The sequence below is a fragment of the Silene latifolia genome, chromosome 7, assembly GCF_048544455.1.
Source record: "Silene latifolia isolate original U9 population chromosome 7, ASM4854445v1, whole genome shotgun sequence".
Taxonomy (NCBI): domain Eukaryota; kingdom Viridiplantae; phylum Streptophyta; class Magnoliopsida; order Caryophyllales; family Caryophyllaceae; genus Silene; species Silene latifolia.
Genome location: NC_133532.1, coordinates 39180237 through 39198777, shown reverse-complemented (window position 1 = coordinate 39198777; position 18541 = coordinate 39180237). Strand labels below are relative to the sequence as shown.

Genomic DNA, 18541 nt, shown 5'->3' with positions numbered 1-18541 from the left:
TATTGGGATTGAGGCTGAGGTGAATTTCGTCAAGATTATCTTCAGGCGAGATTTACAAACACATCTTTGACGCTGTTATTTCTGGAGCGAAGTCATTTTTGCCTTAAAAGTTCAATGTTTCTTTATTCCATGGATTTTGACAAATTTTGAGCAAAATCGCACCTATTGCGGTAGAGCCGAGACTTAAAAGGTGAGAGAGGACGAACACAATTTTAACAAAAGTTTCAATCTTAGTAGATGCCGGGTTCCGGGGACGAACGCCCCTACTAGAGGCGGCAACATTATCGGATTGTCATCAGGTCGGGGTTTGCAACATTATCGGATTGTCATCAGGTCGGGTTTGCTCGGATTCGAGTCGGGTAGGACTTACCATGGGCCGAGCCTCCAAAAGTCGAAATATTCCCATGCAATCCAACCCACAAGCCCAGCCCAACAAACCCAAAAAACCCTAACATTCACATTATGATATAACGCCACATTTTCCCCTCCCTTAGATTTCTAGTAAGAAGAAAGCAGCAGCAATGTCGAAGCGAGGTAATCACATTAACTCCCTTTATAATACACTCATTCTGTTCCGTCTTGATCATTTATTTACCTTTGATTAAAATACCCGTCACATAATATGATGTATAATATGATTTGGTGCAGGAAGAGGAGGATCAGCAGGAAACAAGTTCAGAATGTCACTGGGTTTACCAGTGGCAGCAACAGTAAACTGTGCAGATAACACAGGTGCTAAGAATCTATACATAATATCAGTGAAAGGTATTAAGGGTAGACTTAACAGGTTGCCTTCTGCATGTGTTGGTGATATGGTTATGGCTACTGTTAAGAAGGGTAAACCTGATCTTCGTAAGAAAGTTATGCCTGCTGTTATTGTTCGTCAGCGTAAGCCTTGGCGTCGAAAGGATGGTGTTTTCATGTACTTTGAAGGTTTCTGCCTTTTCTTTTACTCCCTCTATTTATATTATATTAGCCCCTCCGTCTCGATCATTTGTTTACCTATTCTATTTTATGATATCTCATTGTTTGTTTACCAAAAGATTTTATGGGTAATTTGATCCTGGAATTGCATTATTGTCCAATTGTGTACTTTGAAGGTTTGTGCTTTTGTTTTACTCCCTATACCCGATCATTTGTTTACCTATTCTATTTTTGTGTGTCTCATACATTTGTTTACCGAAAGTTTTTTTATCCCTAATTTGATAATTTGTACGATTTTTGCCAGCTGCAATGTCATAGTGTGTCAGGCACTTCAAGTCGGATTCATGGGTTTGAATTTTGCTTTTAATATTGGGATTTATTTATTATGGTGGGATTGAACTCATTGGGGGTAAAGATAGGTTGGGGAATAGCCCTTATTGGTGGTTAATTAGATGTTCAATTTATGTGTTTAGCGCGTGAAGTTGTATAGTTTGATGAGATGATGAAATTAGAGGATTAGTGATTGAATTTGAGGAGTTGCGGGTTTTGGGTACTCATTGACTTTTGATGCTTCTTGAATATACATATAGATTAAAAGACAAGCTTCAAATTTTATTAAATGGGAACGATAGAAAAGATGACGGGTATGTATACTTATGTTACTATGTTGTTGTGCTTTGGCTTCATGTCGGGTGTTCAATATTCTTTACTTGCACTTCGTAAGTGTGTTGTGTCCGACACTTGTAGTCCAGTAGAAGTGACATAGGTATATGCTAAGTTTGTATGTCCTAGGCGTATTTGGTTTCTGTTTTAGCTATACTAGGTTTCGGCCTTTGATGACATTCCTTTGATAAATGTCGTCGTTTCTGGTTGTTGCTCCTCAACCAAATGCATGAGCAACTAGTCCTTGGCCTCTCTTTGTTTAGAACCATACCTAATCCTTGGTTGTCTTTGTTTAGAACCAGAAAGTATTTACGGGTTTTAAACAGCATAGTGATGTTGTCACTTACTCACTTGTGCCATCGTGTTACCTGTCTGCTAGTGTATTGTCGCTCTAATGGTTTCTAACACCTTTTCTTATTAATTGACCCGCTTTCGTTTGGTTGCCAATCCAATTGAATTGAGTCATTCCTAAATTGACAAATTATTGTCATGTAAATGTCTCTTTCAACTATGCATTTGAATTGTAATGACACATAGTGGATAGCTTAGGGCTACCTAATGAACACTCATCGTTTTTCTTTTGCTTGCTCTCCTATACCTTTGTGCCAAAAGCATATGGGCTAATTCCAAAGAATGTGAAGGAGTACTAAAGTAGAAGTGTTACAAAAATGTACAACTGTCTTACAAAATACTACTGCTTTTTCTTTCTAACTTGGAGCTTGTGCTTGTTTAAAATTTAAATCGGTCCATGTAATAAGGACTATATTCATCATTAGGATGCTGGTTTTATTTGCTATAAATGTATAAGATGGTCTTACACCAGCATTTTTTTTTGTAAACTGTAAGTTATTTACCCTAATACCCCTGTAATGAGATTGTTCTGTTACTATCGTAATTAAGGTAAGGTTTTGAGTTTCTCTGACGAGGGTTTATCAGAAGCTTATTTAAAAACCGCTTCAAATGACATTTTGCTTGTCTGCCAGTATATTTTCTTTTCTAATAATTGGCTCGTGTTTTTTATCAGATAATGCTGGTGTGATTGTGAATCCCAAGGGAGAAATGAAAGGTAAATATTAGTCTTCTATCCCCTTTCTGCCCTAAGCCATCTAGTTTAATGAATGTTCGAACATGACATTGACTGTGTTGTTTTCTGTGGACAGGATCGGCTATAACAGGACCTATCGGGAAAGAGTGCGCTGATCTCTGGCCGAGGATAGCAAGTGCTGCCAATGCTATTGTTTAACTGCTGTTTCTCTGATATCATCTAGCTTAAAACTCGAAAATCGTTTTTGTTATCAGCACATCTAATAGTTGGATTTTGTCAGGCCGACTTGTTAATTTGGCGAATTTAAGGGGACATTTGTTCTTGTGTTCTATTTTGTGAACATGCTTCTACTTTGTTGTCGTGAAGTAGTCGTCAATTCTTATAATCTTTATACAAAGCATGTTGGAACACTCTCATTGTGCTATTGGGTAGTCACAAAGCTGTGAATTGCTATAATTCTCGATGGGAGGCATGTGGGAATAATCTCATTGTGCTCCGGATACATGGTTACCCTGCTACTGGCGTGAGCCTATGTGACACTGAGGTAGTATTGTCATTGATTATACAATTCGCGGACAATACTGAATGCATGCTTTTTAGACATAATTGGATACTCTAGTACTCTAGTAGTCGTGTAATCTAGGGGTGACTGGGTGAGCGTATGTTTGCCATACTGAAGCAGATTGAATCGAAGAGGAAAGACAAATTAAGTGAACCGGAAACCAAATCTTGTATGTTTGGTCTTGGATAGGACCGAACTAATTTTTTGGTTCTTGTACGGTCTTTGGCCAAAATTGATGGAAGGCTAAGATTTTCACTACAACAATTAAAATTAAAATTTCAATAAGCCAAATGTTATAGTTGTTGATAAGGGTAGAGGATTACTTTTGAGATTGTCTCATAGTTATAGAAAATGACCGTCTTTCTGTTTGTCTCGCATGTTTTTAATTTCCGTTCAGTAGGTTGGATGTCTAATAGTTTAGGGACTCTAGCTCCCCACGGTTTGGATTATAGTTGGTGAGTATGTATTCGAACTTTATGCAGTCCCCTATTTTATTTATAAAAAAATCATTGTCAAAAAAACAGGAAAAAAAAAGCCCTATTTGCAGTGAACGGCGCATTAATATGTGAGCGGTGAGTTGATAGGGAAGAGCTCATCTGCTTCATTCAAGCGCACGGCTACTAGAACCGGACGGAAATAGAGGACATTATGACGGTGAACATTAAGGTGGCCTCTTGGTGGTGGCCAGGTCATTACCCATCAAACGCCGAAGACATGGATATTAAGGATAATACCAAGCCGAAAGGATGGCTCCCTGAGTCCCTGGTATTGAATACTGTATTTCATAGCAGAGTGTTACAAACCTCGAAAGGTCAGAATTAGAGGATCAAACTCGAGACATTGCATCGACATTAGATGATCACATTACAGGGACAAGCTCACCATATCTACATAAGCATCTGAATATCTGTGTATATATATAAGACGGAATACTAATAAATACTCTATTTACATATATATATATATATGGACAAGTAGAACAGGACAGCGGTATAATCTATGTGATCCCCTGATGAAGAGTGCGCAAGTGAGAGTAACAGTCTTCACTGGTGAGAAAGTGCTCCAAACAGACCCAACAGAGATGCCTCCCGCACTTGCACTCGACATGGTTGCATCCCTCCGCTTTCTCTATTGTATACCCACAGCCAGGGCATTTTTTCACAAATTCATCCTTCCCTTTTGTCCATTCCTTCAAGGATGCGTCTGGATCTTCCTTGTACTCTTTGTATTTGTCACATGATAAATTAGGGTGGTATTCAAGGTGACACTTGGTACAAGTCTCTGCGTAACACGCCCCACATGAAAAGGGCTCTGCAGGCTTATCAGCGTCTGCCACCTTATAAACATTAGGGCAATCTGGTGAAGGGCAGAATCTGTAAGCCCCACAACTTGATGAAACAAAGGCCGCCAGGGATGCCTCAAACAGCTCATCCAGCTGTTTACTAGACACCAATTCCTTCAAGTCTACAAGCAAAATAGGAAGCTTGCAGCCTTCATGAAGACAGTTTAGTGGGAAACTGTCTTTGTTTCGTATCGCACACTCACATTGCTTCACTAAGCATGGTTTGCAGAAAACATGCAAGCACCTTTCTAGCTTATACGCATTTTCGACTTTACAGAAGCATATTGGGCACATCTCTGCACCATCATTATTGTTATTATTATTATCATTATTAGCTGCAGGACATTGTCCACTTGCTTGAGCAATCTCATTTATGATCTCTTCAGCTTTCTGCTTTGCCTTTTCACTACCATTCGTGAAAATGACATGACGTCGTGTGTCTAAACTGAACTCTGCATCTGGTACCTTGTCTTTCAAACCACGGAGGTCATGCCCAAATCTCCTTACAACTTCTCTCATCAGGTCATGGGGTAAACCAACACCACGGAGATGGATTACTTGTCGCCTCTCTTCATGAAGGTTAACAATAGACCGAATAAACCTCTCTTCTGCCAATAGTACTTTCTCGGATGGCCCAAATAATGTCAAATTTAGTCTCTGCCTATCAAAAGACACTGACACTTCCATCGCTCGTTCAAGTGCCCTCATCAGTGCATTCCCATCTCTAGAAAACAGAACTTGTAATACATCTGGAGTGAGACTGGCATGCGAAATTGTCCTCCCTTTCATCAGCTCTTCCAGAGATGATCTTAACTCAGCAACAATTTTTGTCGCTGTAGCTGATATCTTTACCCAAACAGACCCATTGTTATTTTTGTTGATAATGCATTTTGCACCTAAAACAGAAAACTTATACCAATGAGCTTGATTGCAAAGGCATGTGGCAAGAAATTAATTAGCATACAACTGCCGTTGAAATGGCCTAAAACAGAGGAAGGTAAAAAGTTGAAAGAAGAAAATTTGTGGCAATTGGAAGATAGGATATGTATACTTCAGCATGAAAACTACATAGTGGGTTTGGAGAGGAATGAATTATAAATTATAAATAAAAATATTAGAAAGAAACACAAGACGGATTTTGAATCCAAGGCGTCACATCAACAGCAAAGTTTTTGCACACACTTGTTGTATCAAAATTTGATCACCCATTCAAACTACAAAAGCTAGACAGTGAAAGTTAACTTGAGGTACATCATGATCATTTATCACATCCAGCCGCGTGGCACGCTTCAACAGCCCAACCCGGTCAAGTTGATACTCATCAAAGCTCTAAGTTCTTGTTCTCCTTACGGTTTCCCCAACCACAAACGTCAAAATCATGTCCCTTGTCTAAAATCCCTCCCTTCCATCTCTCAACGGTCGAAGGCTTAATGCTACAGTAAATACATTGAGACAATCCCAGATCCTGCTTATACAGTATACCTCAAGTCTCAACCTGTTGACAAAGCTCCTGCATGAAGTCTAGAACATTCTATCACTATCAATGTCGAGAGAGCAGGGAAGTAGATGTGGGATTGGTAACCCTAGATTTTGGGTTTTTGAGGATGAAGGAGGGAGATTCAGGGTTAAGACTAGGTATTTCGAGGTTGTGGTGCGACAGTTCTGATGCAAGGGCGTGTCGAGAGAGCAGGGAAGAATATGCGGGCTTGGTGGTAGTGACGGGGTTTCAGAGAATGAAATGGTGGGCGGATGGGTTTCAAAGGAGAGAAGGGCATATCTGGTGTGGGGGAATTGGTGGCTGGGGTCAAGGTGGCATTCTGGTTGGTGATGAGGTCGGTTGGGCTCGTGAGGGGTTGTGGTGTGGAGGCTTTGGGGTGGGGGAGTGGTGGTTCAAGTGAGCTAGGGTGATTCCTAGCTCATATAGGGTAGTGATGCGGATGGTGGTGGATTCTAAAGGTCGGTGGTGACGACAGGTGGGTGGGTGGTGGTGATGAGTTTTGTGTGGTAGCTGTGGTGGATGGGCCAATTTTTTGGCGGGGGTAGTATTTGTGAACACTGGAGATATGTAGGGTCAGACTATGAGAGAGAGATTCAGAAGGTGTGGGACACAGATGAGGGTGAGGGTTAAGTAGACATTTAATGGATTCTTGAAATCTTCCTCTGGAAAGTTCGAATTTTCCAAAGAATAAGAAGTACAACATAAGCAACTATTGGCAAATTAAATAAAGCTTAGACGTTAAAACACTGAGTTTGCAGCATGAGCAATTCACGAAAATGATGACCACTACTACCAATATTAACACAAATAGAAATAGAAATGTATCAGCGAAGGGCAGTAAATCAAAAGCATTGGCAACTTAAAGAAAAAAATCAACACAACTACCCACTTTCTACTACCTCCAAAGAGGCGACTGCTCCAAGTGAGGTAATGGGGAGTCAGATGTACACAAAAGTTGTAAAGAAGATAACTATTTGCAACTTCATGAGATAAGCACATAGGAATTAAGATTCCTTCTTGTTCATTACTCCGTATATCCCAAAGCCAGAAAAGCAGTGGTTTTTGGCCACGCCAAAAATGAACAGAAATGAGGGGTGGAGTGGTTAAGTACGAAATCAAATATTAGAACATGAAGATCATGAATTGGTAAAGCAATTAATCTAATATTTGCTAGCACTTACCTTTTTGACGATTGAATCTGGTAACCATTAAATCAAGCTCACTCTTTATCACAGAGTAGACAAATGAAGGGCAGGACACTGATGTATGAAATAACCGCTGGCATTGTATTTTCTGCCAGGGTTGAAAACCAGGTAAAGTTGTTCCTTCAATCTGCTCCAGTGCTTTTGCTGCCTCAAAATAAAGCCTTCCATCAAATGTGACTAAAGCTTTCATAAAAGCATGCTTGGGATCAGGAGAGAAGACACGGACTCTGCAAAAATTTATCTGAGGGCTTCCTTTTGGCATAAAGGCAGATAGTTCTCTAAACAAAACTTCTTCACAAGCATGACAAGGAGGATTATCAACAGCATCTTCTCTGACCAAAAAGAAATCCAGGATTGTACGATCTGTAGCACTCCTCAATGCTTGTAAAATTTCAGTTTCAGAAGCTAGCCGATCAATTCCAGTTATGACAACGGAATCTGGAGACTTTTTCCCAGCTTCACAGCGAATGTTCCTTTTGCCAATCAGTAGATCAGAAAGGTCTCTGATTACGAATCCAACATCGTGAATATCGCATTTAACAATCCCAAATCCTTTACTGAGCCTACGTGGCCAAAACAATTTTGCCCTTACAACAGGAAATGAAAATGCCCGATTCATTCCGAAGGTAACCCGTGAAAGATTTATTCTTATCTTACCACCATAAAACTCAATATTATTCAACTCCGCCGCCTTAATAGCAGCACCTGGTGTCAGAAATGTTATGCTACCCCATTTCTCTTGGCCTTCATATTTGTGAAAAGAACATATCCCTGAGGTATGACGTTCGGTGGGTAACAGAAGTTCCTTATCATCAACTGCACTTACATTAGGATGAAATACATCAATCCCAGAGGTATGACGGTCGATGTGTAACAGAAGCTCCTTATCATCAACTGCACTTGCATTGGAATGAAATACATCGACAGTCAAGCATCTCTTGTCTAACTCCAGATGTTTTATTTCAGCTCCCGATCCAAATAATGCTACAGGTGGCACTGCACTAGGACTGCCATGATACAAGCATCTCTCCATGCACTCATTCAACAGCCACCTTCTTTCACAATCCAGAGCATCATTGACATGTTTCAAAACCTTTTCAACATCATATGCACCGGAGAATACTTCGATTGTATTATTGTCAGTATCAACTTCTATTCTAATTCTGTCATCCCCACAGTTTTCCCTGATTCTTGACACATGACGAAGCAGACCATTATTTGACCTCCCACAAAACTTCTTAAGAATAGTCTTCCCCAAACCAGACCACTTAGTTAATTGTAGCTTTTGCTTTTTGATTCCACAGGGGTCAAACAGCGGAGGAGGAGTAATTGTAGACAAGAACTCTCGGTCAAACGCAGTCACGCAAACCAGATATTGACAAGATGCATCTAAAACTTCACCAAAGACAACCCAATCAGCCTTTTGACTAAACATTAGCAGAGAACATGAAGGATGAAGCTGGACGTGTTTTCCAGTCAATGCCACCACATATCCGAGCCTATCGCAGCCAGAAAACATTGCGACATTTTCAGCAAGAGAAGCAAGTATGGCCTTTTTCAGATTCTTGTGATGCACTGTTGCTTCGTCAGGTGTCCAATTCCAGTAGCTTGGTACAACAATGTGGAGTTCATTTTTGAGGCAGTTCTCCAATTCAGAAACAGTATCATAGCACCTGCGCATTGATTTGGCATTGATACTGTTCTCCCAACACCATCCATTCCTCCAATCTGGACGCTCACTCTCCCATGCTTTGAAAACAGAGAGAAGAGTAAATAGGTCACCGTCAGCATGACAGAAACGCACCTTGAGGCAATCTGACTTCAGCTTATCTGATTGATTACCAACTCGACAAAATATGCTGCTATGGTTTGGCATAAGAGCAGCAAGAACAAGACCTTCTCGGCCCAGGCGCTCACTCAAGCAGCAAAGTATCAATTTACCCAAGCGAGGCTCAATGCCAAGTTTCACTAGCTTGCTCCCATCATCAGTCAATTCCAGGTCACCATTTTTCAAAGTAACAGCTCCCAGCTGTAGAAGATTCTGGATAGCCTTATCAATTGCATCATGGTCAGGCATATCAATAAAATTAAACTCCCTTACATTTTTTACGCCCATTGCAACAATTTTCAAGACAGCAACACCAAGATGAACTCTACAAATCTCAGGTTTCTGCTGCTTAGCCATTTTACAAAAATCACCATGTGAATACAGCCGATAACAGCGCCCTGGTTCAGTTCTCCCAGCACGGCCAGCTCGTTGAATAGCAGAACTCTGGCTGACCTGGCAAAGACTCAAAACATTCATCCCAGAACCAGGCTCAAACCTACTCTCTTTCATCATGCCAGAATCAACAACAAATTTGACCCCAGGGATTGTCAAGGAAGTTTCGGCTACATTTGTCGCAAATATGATTTTTCTTTTTCCAGGGTAATTTTGGAAGACACGCAACTGATCCTCATACGGAAGTTTGCCATGCAAAGCCAAAGGCTCAGCATTGGTCTCTTTAAGACTTTCACAAGCCCATTCAACTTCTATTGGAGAAGTCAAAAATGCCAGAATTGTCCCTTCTTGCTCTGTTCTATGTATCTCAGTAACCATCTTCACAGTGCTAGACACATAATGGGCTACGATATCACCAGACGACTTCACAGACTGACATGTACCTTCAAAGCACGGCACATATTTCACATCTACTGGAAATTTTCTGCCAATCACCTCAACCATTTTACAGTCGAAGAAATATTCTGAAAGTTGATAGGCATCAGCTGTCGCAGACATGATAATAAGCCTCAGGTCAGGCCTGTAAGGAAGCAAACCCTTAAGCATTGCTAAAAGGAGGTCAGTATTTAAGCTTCTTTCATGAGCTTCATCCACAAGAATACAGGAAATCCCCTTGAGCTTCCCGTCATTCATACAGTGTTGCAGCAAACAGTGATCCGTCATATATATTAGATTACTCTCGAACTGCTGAGCAGAGGAATAGTATTGGACACAGGTGATATAATTTTCTTCATAGCACCCATGACTTTCTTCTTGCACTCTGTGTTGTAGTGAAATTGCAGCTATCTTTCTTGGCTGAGTGCAGACAATAGAACCATCGCCAACTAGACCTGAGTCAGCAAGAAACTGCACTAGCTGAGTACTCTTTCCTGATCCAGTCTCTCCCACCAATACCATAATCTGCACAATTGATCATACAATTACATAATGATACTCGAACTTATAAAACACAACGAAAAGTTTACACTAGAAAAAAACGAATCCCAATGAATCAACAACAGAAGCTTTAGCTGTTATGCAAACGATAGTACAACAAGCAAAAGCATACTGCAAGAAAATGAAAGAATATATTGTAGTGTCTAGGTTCAAATATCCAACAACATAGTGTGTGTGGCTGGTTTATATCAGCTTACTCCTGATGCATGTCTTTGGATGCTTCACTCTACCCCATTAAATCATCAGCCCTTTTACACTATCAATCATTTTCTTAACAACAATTTTTTTTTTAAAGTAAGATATACTGTATAACTGTAATATACGGAGTACTTACTAAGGGACGCCAAGGGGGTGATGCCCAATTGCCCATGTACAAAAAGATATCAAAGACATGACGCCTAAGTAAAATAGATATCATAGAGGTGACGCCAGGGGCGGATTTACAGGGGGTGATGGGGGTGTAATCCTGGAAAACAAAAGATATATGTATAGTTGTGTGCTTATATTTCAATTAACTTCAGTGGTTTAGTGGTAGAAACAATCACCCACCTATTAAACAACCTGAGTTCAAGCCCCAACAATTGCATTTTTTACTTTTATTTTTAAATTTGCATATTAAAAATCAATTGAAAGTGTTGTTAGGAAGGATCAAACCTACATCAACTTATTTGCTATTTACCTTCATCCAACCACCATGAGACTAGGGATGGCAATGGGTAGGGTCTGGGTCGGGTCCACCCAGGCCCAGGCCCGGGCCCGGACCCGGACCCGAGATTTTCCCTTTGGACCCGTACCCGACCCAGACCCGCAAGGGTCTAAAATTTGAGGACCCATACCCGGACCCTATGGGTAAGGGTCAGGTCTGGGTCTACCCGCGGGTCCGAGTTTCAGCCACTTTAATAACACGATTAATAGCTATGGGATCTATAATATTAAAAAAAAAAAATTCACTACTTTAACATTATGAGTTTATTAATCTCTATTGTACACTACTAAATCCAATATACATACCACCAAAGAGATTAAGAAAGACAAACAAGACCTAAATTAATTTTACCTCCAAATACATGTGAAAGAATCAAACTCGGAACCCAAAAATCAATACCGTACTTGATAGCCGTCTCCATCTGACCGTCGCTGGCTGCCGTAAATGGTGGTTGTCGGTCGCCGCTTATTAAGTTATTAGAGAGGTGGTTGTCAGTCGCGTATCAGTGCTGTGGTGGTGGTTTCCTTGTGTCAGTGGTAGAGTGGTGGTATTGTCGGAAGAGTTTGGTTGGGTTTTATCACTTTATGGGATGAAGGAAGAGAAAGAGACTTTAGTTGGGTTTCTACGGTCTGCCAGTATGAATTCAGAAAAGTTGTGATTTTTTTTTTTTTTTTTTTTTTAATAAAGGGTCTAAGGGTCGGGAAGAGAAAGAGACTTTAGTCCATGACAATGACAATATAGTGATATTTTAAAGAAGCGTAATCATATTTAAAAATAAGTACTTCCGTGAACCTTGCTACCGCTCTCCATTATTAGATTATTGTTTTAGTATTTATCAAGCATTAATTAAAAATTATATATTAATATAAGTTATTGTTAAAAGTGTCTATTTTTTAAATATTGCACAAGGCCCCCGAAATGTTAGGGACGGCCTTGATTTGAGTTTTGGCGTTTTTTTATGCTATAACTTTTACTAAACACCCCCATTCCATAAATCCTAGATTCGCCACTGGGTGACGCCCATATAGATAAAGACGCCCTAAAAGTTACACCCATATACAAAAAACACCATAAATGTGACACCCATATACAAAATGAGAGATGGAAAAGGATGCTCTCAAGCTATCGTGGCTGATCATATCAACGACACTAAGAAAAGACAAGTTTCAATCTGGGTGAAACATATGAACATGAACTCTTGAAATAAAGAGGCTACGTCATCAAAAATACGATCGTTCCGTTCAATCCAAGTGCACCACAAAATAGCCAAAGGAACCATCTTCCAAACTTCAGAAACCCTTTCAGTAGAGATAACATCTTTCGCCTTTCGAGGATGGACCCAAGTACCCAACTGACTTTCAAAGAACAAAAAGGATAAATTCCAGAAAACATTACCACAGAAAGAACCACAACTAGCAAAGCTAAAATTTTTCCTTTCGAGCATATCCTCTGTAAGTAATTCCCTTTAGTTACCGCCTAAGCGAAAATACCGAGAAGTTGTTGTTTGTGGATTTTTAAAAAGATTGCAGAAATTCATAGCAAAGAAAGATCCCGAAGAATTGTGCTTCGAAGATATCTTATCAGCCCTTGTTACACAATTTTAAGAGAAAAAGCAACTTCAAAAATTTCAACAGAAAGGGTTCCTCACAATCATTAAGAAATCTGAAGAAAAGAATATTCCAACGATGACAATTTTCTCTGTAAGACTCATGTTGCTCCGACTATAGTATGCCAACATCTTATTTTTATAGAAACGGTGATATCCACTAAACCTACTTATCATCAAAGCCCTTGCACATCTTATCGCCAAAACTAATAATATCCACTAACAACGATGCAGATAATAGTCATGGAATTACACCATTCTTGTAAGCAACACCAAAAAAAATTTCAATATTTTTTTAGAAACGGTAAATCCTATCAGTAATCTCTTCATTTTGAAATTCCTATCTCCATGTAAGCTTGTTAATGGCATATTGGCATGTGCCATCAGCCATTCTACATCGGATCAATCGCCTAACCCCGAAAACTTGATTTTTTTTCCTTGAAGAAAACTTGGGAAGTGTTACACATAAAAAAATAATTAAAAAAAAAAAGTGGTGTTTCACAAAACTAAAAATAAAAGTAGTTCGCTAGATCAAGTATTTAAAAGATACCTGACAATTGAACATTATGCATTTGTGCCATATAATTATAAAGCACAATCTATTTCCCTACTAGCACAGGGTAACATAATTTCTTCATTTATCCACCTTATCGTTAAACTATAGAATGCCAACAATATCGCCCAAAGGCTCCCGCTGATGCGGCGGGTCGGATGTACAACATATAGCAAACTTGTTAATGGTGTGTGAACAACATATTATACTAACCACAAATCAATTGCACCACTAGCGTTAGGCTCACATAATTCCTTCATTAATCCACCATTCCACCGTATTGGCTTATCATATTTAAGCAATATAAACGTCAAATCATGAACTTGTAAGACGATTACAATTCTTATTGACATTTGTGCGCATCATTTTCATTTTTGCCAATTAGAAAATCTCGAGTAAATATGCACCCTCAAGTAGCGGAAGACTCCATTGCTTTCAACTCACTCATACAAACATGTCCAGCCTAATGTTTATCACCCCTCTCAATCGATCTTAGTCACCTGTGTTCTATTAATCATCCTAAATTTGTTTCTCGAATGATACACAATGCCATATTGATATACCCATCCAAATCAGTCCAAGTTTATAGCTCTTTGAAACCTATACCATAATTAGAGTTTAGAGAAAGTGAACAAAATGGATATGTCGACACTTTTGTGACCCAAATGGCCTTTCCCCCTTTTACCGTAATCAGAAAAAGTAAGTAACTCCTAATCACATACCTTAGGGCGCGTTTGTTTCGTGCGTGGGCATAGGTTTGTTTTGTGACTCAAATGGCCATGCCCCTTTTACTGTAATCATACCTCGGTGGTATAGGGTTGGAGCTTGATTCTTCATACCTTGTGTTTATATCAAGTCTAACTTCTAAGGGGTTGCCTGGAATAATTCGGGGGTAAATTTTAATTGGGTGATAATTACGGGAGAAGTTAATTACTTGGGTAATGAGTTCATTGATGATAGGTTTGGCTTAAGGGTAATGATTACTGAGTAGATGTTTTACTCCCTTAATCATTACCCGGGGGGAGGGTGGATAATATTACCCTTTCATGAGGGTAATAGATTCAGGAAGTGAATAATTACTCTCATGCCAAACATGGAAAATGCACCTTAACTATTACTCCCATATGCATTCCCCTCCTTTTACCCACAATCCAAGCAAGCCCTAAGTGGTATGGGGTTGAAACTCAATCAAAGTTAAAATATTATATAATTTTAAGTAAAAAATTTCAATATTATAAAATCATGTAGATAAAATTTAATCAAATAAATGTATAAAAGATGTCATTTACGGTATACCATATTTTTTTTTTCACTTTTTTGTTTTTTTTTCTAATTTTGTAATTTGATATCCAAGGGTATCAATTGCATACCCCCACCCCTCCTTGGGTATAAGAAACCCATTTGTTATGGGTTTGAGGTATGGGTATGAATACCTCATTTTTGTTAAACAAACACTTGGTATGGTTTTTTTTTTTTTTTTTGATAAGGTAATGAAACTAGATTGATCGGAAATCAACCTATACCATCCTTGCGGATGAGAAAGGTAAATGAAAATCAATGATTTTCACAATACCAAGAAAACATATAAATAAGAGCAATAAGAGGAATTTCTCATCTAAAAAGAAAGTCACTTTAAAGCTCCTATCAAAGAATTAAAGAATATAAACTAAAATAAAAAAAACTTAAAGTAAAAGTCTTACAAAGTACTAAAATTCAACAGGTTAAGCTAACTTACTCTCACAGTTTCAAATCTTGTTGACAATCAATCAATCTAAAATAGAAAAACAACCAACCAATGAGAAAAAGCATTCATTGATTCTTAGGAAAACGAGATCCCCAAAACTAACCAAAACAGATTTCATAGAAATCCAAAGGTGCCAAACGAGTCAAACATATTCTCAAATACTCTTGAAGATTAAGAATGATATGGTAATATCATCTACTCTTACAAAAGATGCTTTTAAATCCTTGATTTAAACCTTCTATAGGCAAGATAAATGACTAAAATAAACTCTCCTAGGCTAATATGGACAGTAAATTAAAGTCGAATCTTTAAGAAGGTAAAAATCAAGAAAGAAAACTGACTTTTTTTCAATTAAATGACTAAACAGAAAAACAAAATCTACATAACCATGAACATAGAGAAGATGGTTATGAAGAAAAAGAATTGAAGAGAAGGGAAGAAGTGCTGAGGAAGAAGACCACGAAAAAAAAGGGATCCTAGACCTCTTCAAAATTCTAGAAATTTGAGAGAGTTTTCTAAATCCATACTTCATACATATATTCGGTGAACCCAACACCCCGTTTGCGATACTTTAATTTATTCAAAAAGAAAAGGAGCCTTGTTTTTGTTTTGAATACAAAATGTATAGTTTAATTTAAGCTAGACCACCAAAAAAAATCCAGAGAAAAGGCTTCAAAATACTTCATTTGACATAAGGTACTTAAACCTTTGATATATTTTTGATTTAATTTAAAACCATATCAACGCACTACAAATAAATAAAGTGGCGGTTTGAATAAGCATTTGACATAGTCTATTCTAATTAATGTTCACTAGTATAGCAACCCGTGCTATAGCACGGTAATTTTATAAAGGTTAATTCTAGAGATTTAGTGTATTAATATTATTTTAATAAATTGAGGTGCTGTTTGGCCAAGCTTTAAAAGTGCTTTTCTAACTTAAAAAGCAATAGCTAGGCCAAACACTATAAATTAGGGATATGCAAAACCACTTTTAAAAAGTTAAAAAGTGATAGACGGCAATATTATTATTGATTGTGTAGAATATTGTAGTAGAAATATTCCATATATATGGATTGACTAAAATATTTTGACTACAATATATTAGAAGGGAATATTCTAGAAGGGGGGAAAGATGAGCGAAAAGCAATAGCTAGGCCAAACACTATAAATTAGGGATATGCAAAACCACTTTTAAAAAGTTAAAAAGTGATAGACGGCAATATTATTATTGATTGTGTAGAATATTGTAGTAGAAATATTCCATATATATGGATTGACTAAAATATTTTGACTACAATATATTAGAAGGGAATATTCTAGAAGGGGGGAAAGATGAGCGGGAAACTTGAGCGGGAATAACACAGGTGTGTTATTCTTTTAGTCTATAGGGGATGAGAACTCCCAAAAACCTAAACAGCTGCTAAATTGCTAATATCTTTCTATAAAAGAGAACAATACTAGGAGTAGTTACTAACAAAAGATTCACACCAACCTTTTTGGAAGCATTAAACAGGGTAAATCTCTATGTCAATGGAATTTTAATTATCAGTGATGAAAATTGAAATTTTTACTGAAGCAACAAATCTAGCAATTTTTCAAATTCGTTAAATAAAGAGAGAATAAATCATCCTAAACCCAAGTCTCGTTTCTTCTTACTTTTGGAAGTATTGGATGCCGGACAGACCTGACGTTCCCATGCCATCACATTTTCAACTTTTGTTATTCATCCAACCAATTCCACCAATCCAACCCCCATCTAATCCTCACCCACCACCTAGCCAACTTCTCCTTTCTGTGTACCTTCTCTCTTCCTTGTGCCCCTTGCGCACAAACTAAAGAGGAGCAACATACCAACGTTAAGCAATGGATTACAAAATCACGTGTCTAAGGTCGTTTTTTAGGTTTAATGAGCTAATTACATTCCAATACTTCCTAATTTCCCAAATTGCTTACAACGAGCCACATAAAGGCTTGCCTTTGTCGTTACAACAGAGTAGAACATAGAAATAAATTCAATTTACACGATACACTGTATAGCTAAGACATAGGTCCTGGTGTCAATTGTGGAACAAGCAAGACATCAAGATAGCACTACATTAGAAAATTTACAGCCTGCATTTATAAACCAGCAACGGTAGCAGTATAATCGCATAATAAAGTCAGACAAAGGAAACAACTTTGGATAGGTAAAATTGCCTCTGAAAAGGTAGTAAATATACCTGCTGACCTTGGACAAGTTTGAGAAGTTCACGACGGTCGACATAGATAGGCAAACCATCCTCAAATCTACGACACTCCCTCATGATCAAGCTATAAATCCTGGCCCAATCCAACCCCGGCTTAAACCGAAACGCAGGAGGCCGATCATCAAACTCTAGATTAAGCTCAAGACCGTGAATATAACACTTGATACACTCCATAGCACCCTTAAACTCCTCAATCCTCTTCAAAATCATACCCTTTTCATCTTTCAACCGCTTTCGCTTATAATCAAGCTCTTCATAGACATTCATAGGCTGTTGCTTCCTCAAAACCTCGGAAATCCGCTTAATCTCCTCCCACAAACCCTGTTTTTTGGCCTCAAGCTTGAGCATCACCTCACAGGAAAGCGAAGCCTGAATAAACCGGGAGAAAACCGGTCTAAGCCGTGAATTAAGCTCATCCACGTCAGATGGGACAGTAACATTGAACTCTAAGGTAGGGGTAAACTTATGTGACCCAGCGAGACGAGTTTCCCAAATCAAAACGACAGCGTTTAGAGCCGCGGTCCATTCAGTAAAAAACAGCTTTCCGGCAAGTGAACCGGATTCCCTATAGGAAAATGTGTCAGGTGGAGTAGTGCAGCATTGTTTAATTAACAACACGATTGCATTTCTACGAGAAAAACCGACTCCGACTCCGACTCGTAGTTTAATGATGAAATTGTCGGTTTGGTTTTTTGGGGGTTCCGGTACAGGTGGGGGTGGGGGAGGGAGTCGTTGTTGGGGACGATACGGAGGGCGCGGACACGGGTGCGGGTGCGGGTGGTGACGGTTGGTGACCGGACGACGGTCACCGTAGGTGTCGTTAGAATAGCGTCTGCTGGCATACATGACTGCAAAACCCTACAAAATAGTTGAGAGGTAGAGTAAGAATAAAGATAGTGACGGAAATAGTAGGAGAAGGAGGAGAAAAGTGTGGCTTACCTAAATACGGATACGGATACGGATACGGAAACGGATACGAACATGGACTAGTCGTCTTCTTCGGCAGGCGATAATTGTGTCTGATTGTATTGTGTTGCCTATTTACTCTAGCAATGTCGTGGCATTAACAAAAAAACTCCGTGGAAATATAAACTCCCGATGAAAAAGGTTAAGGATTGGTGGGACTGGGGAAGTTGGAGTGATAAGATCATAAATTCTTATATGTGACGGATATATTCTCGCAAGTTTATGATGGTTGAAGTATCGTTGCTTATATAAGTAGATAAGA

At 38.8% G+C, this 18541-nt stretch overlaps 2 protein-coding genes across 2 annotated transcripts; one reads left to right on the top strand and one right to left on the bottom strand.

The window, feature by feature from the left end:
- Nucleotides 1-428: 428 nt before the first annotated feature.
- Nucleotides 429-3042, top strand: LOC141592030 (large ribosomal subunit protein uL14). Its single transcript, XM_074412575.1, has 4 exons — nucleotides 429-534; nucleotides 649-933; nucleotides 2612-2653; nucleotides 2748-3042. Exons 1-4 carry the CDS (start codon nucleotides 522-524, stop codon nucleotides 2828-2830), a joined length of 423 nt encoding a protein of 140 aa, XP_074268676.1. The 5' UTR covers nucleotides 429-521; the 3' UTR covers nucleotides 2831-3042.
- An 873-nt stretch (nucleotides 3043-3915) lies between these two features.
- On the bottom strand, nucleotides 3916-18360 carry LOC141592029 (ATP-dependent RNA helicase DEAH12, chloroplastic-like). Its single transcript, XM_074412574.1, has 4 exons — nucleotides 18253-18360; nucleotides 17287-18171; nucleotides 7216-10420; nucleotides 3916-5432 (listed from the first exon to the last, which is right to left on the bottom strand). The coding sequence occupies exons 2-4, from the start codon at nucleotides 18157-18159 to the stop codon at nucleotides 4192-4194; spliced, it is 5319 nt and encodes a 1772-aa protein (XP_074268675.1). The 5' UTR covers nucleotides 18160-18171; nucleotides 18253-18360; the 3' UTR covers nucleotides 3916-4191.
- Between the last annotated feature and the right edge of the window lie 181 nt (nucleotides 18361-18541).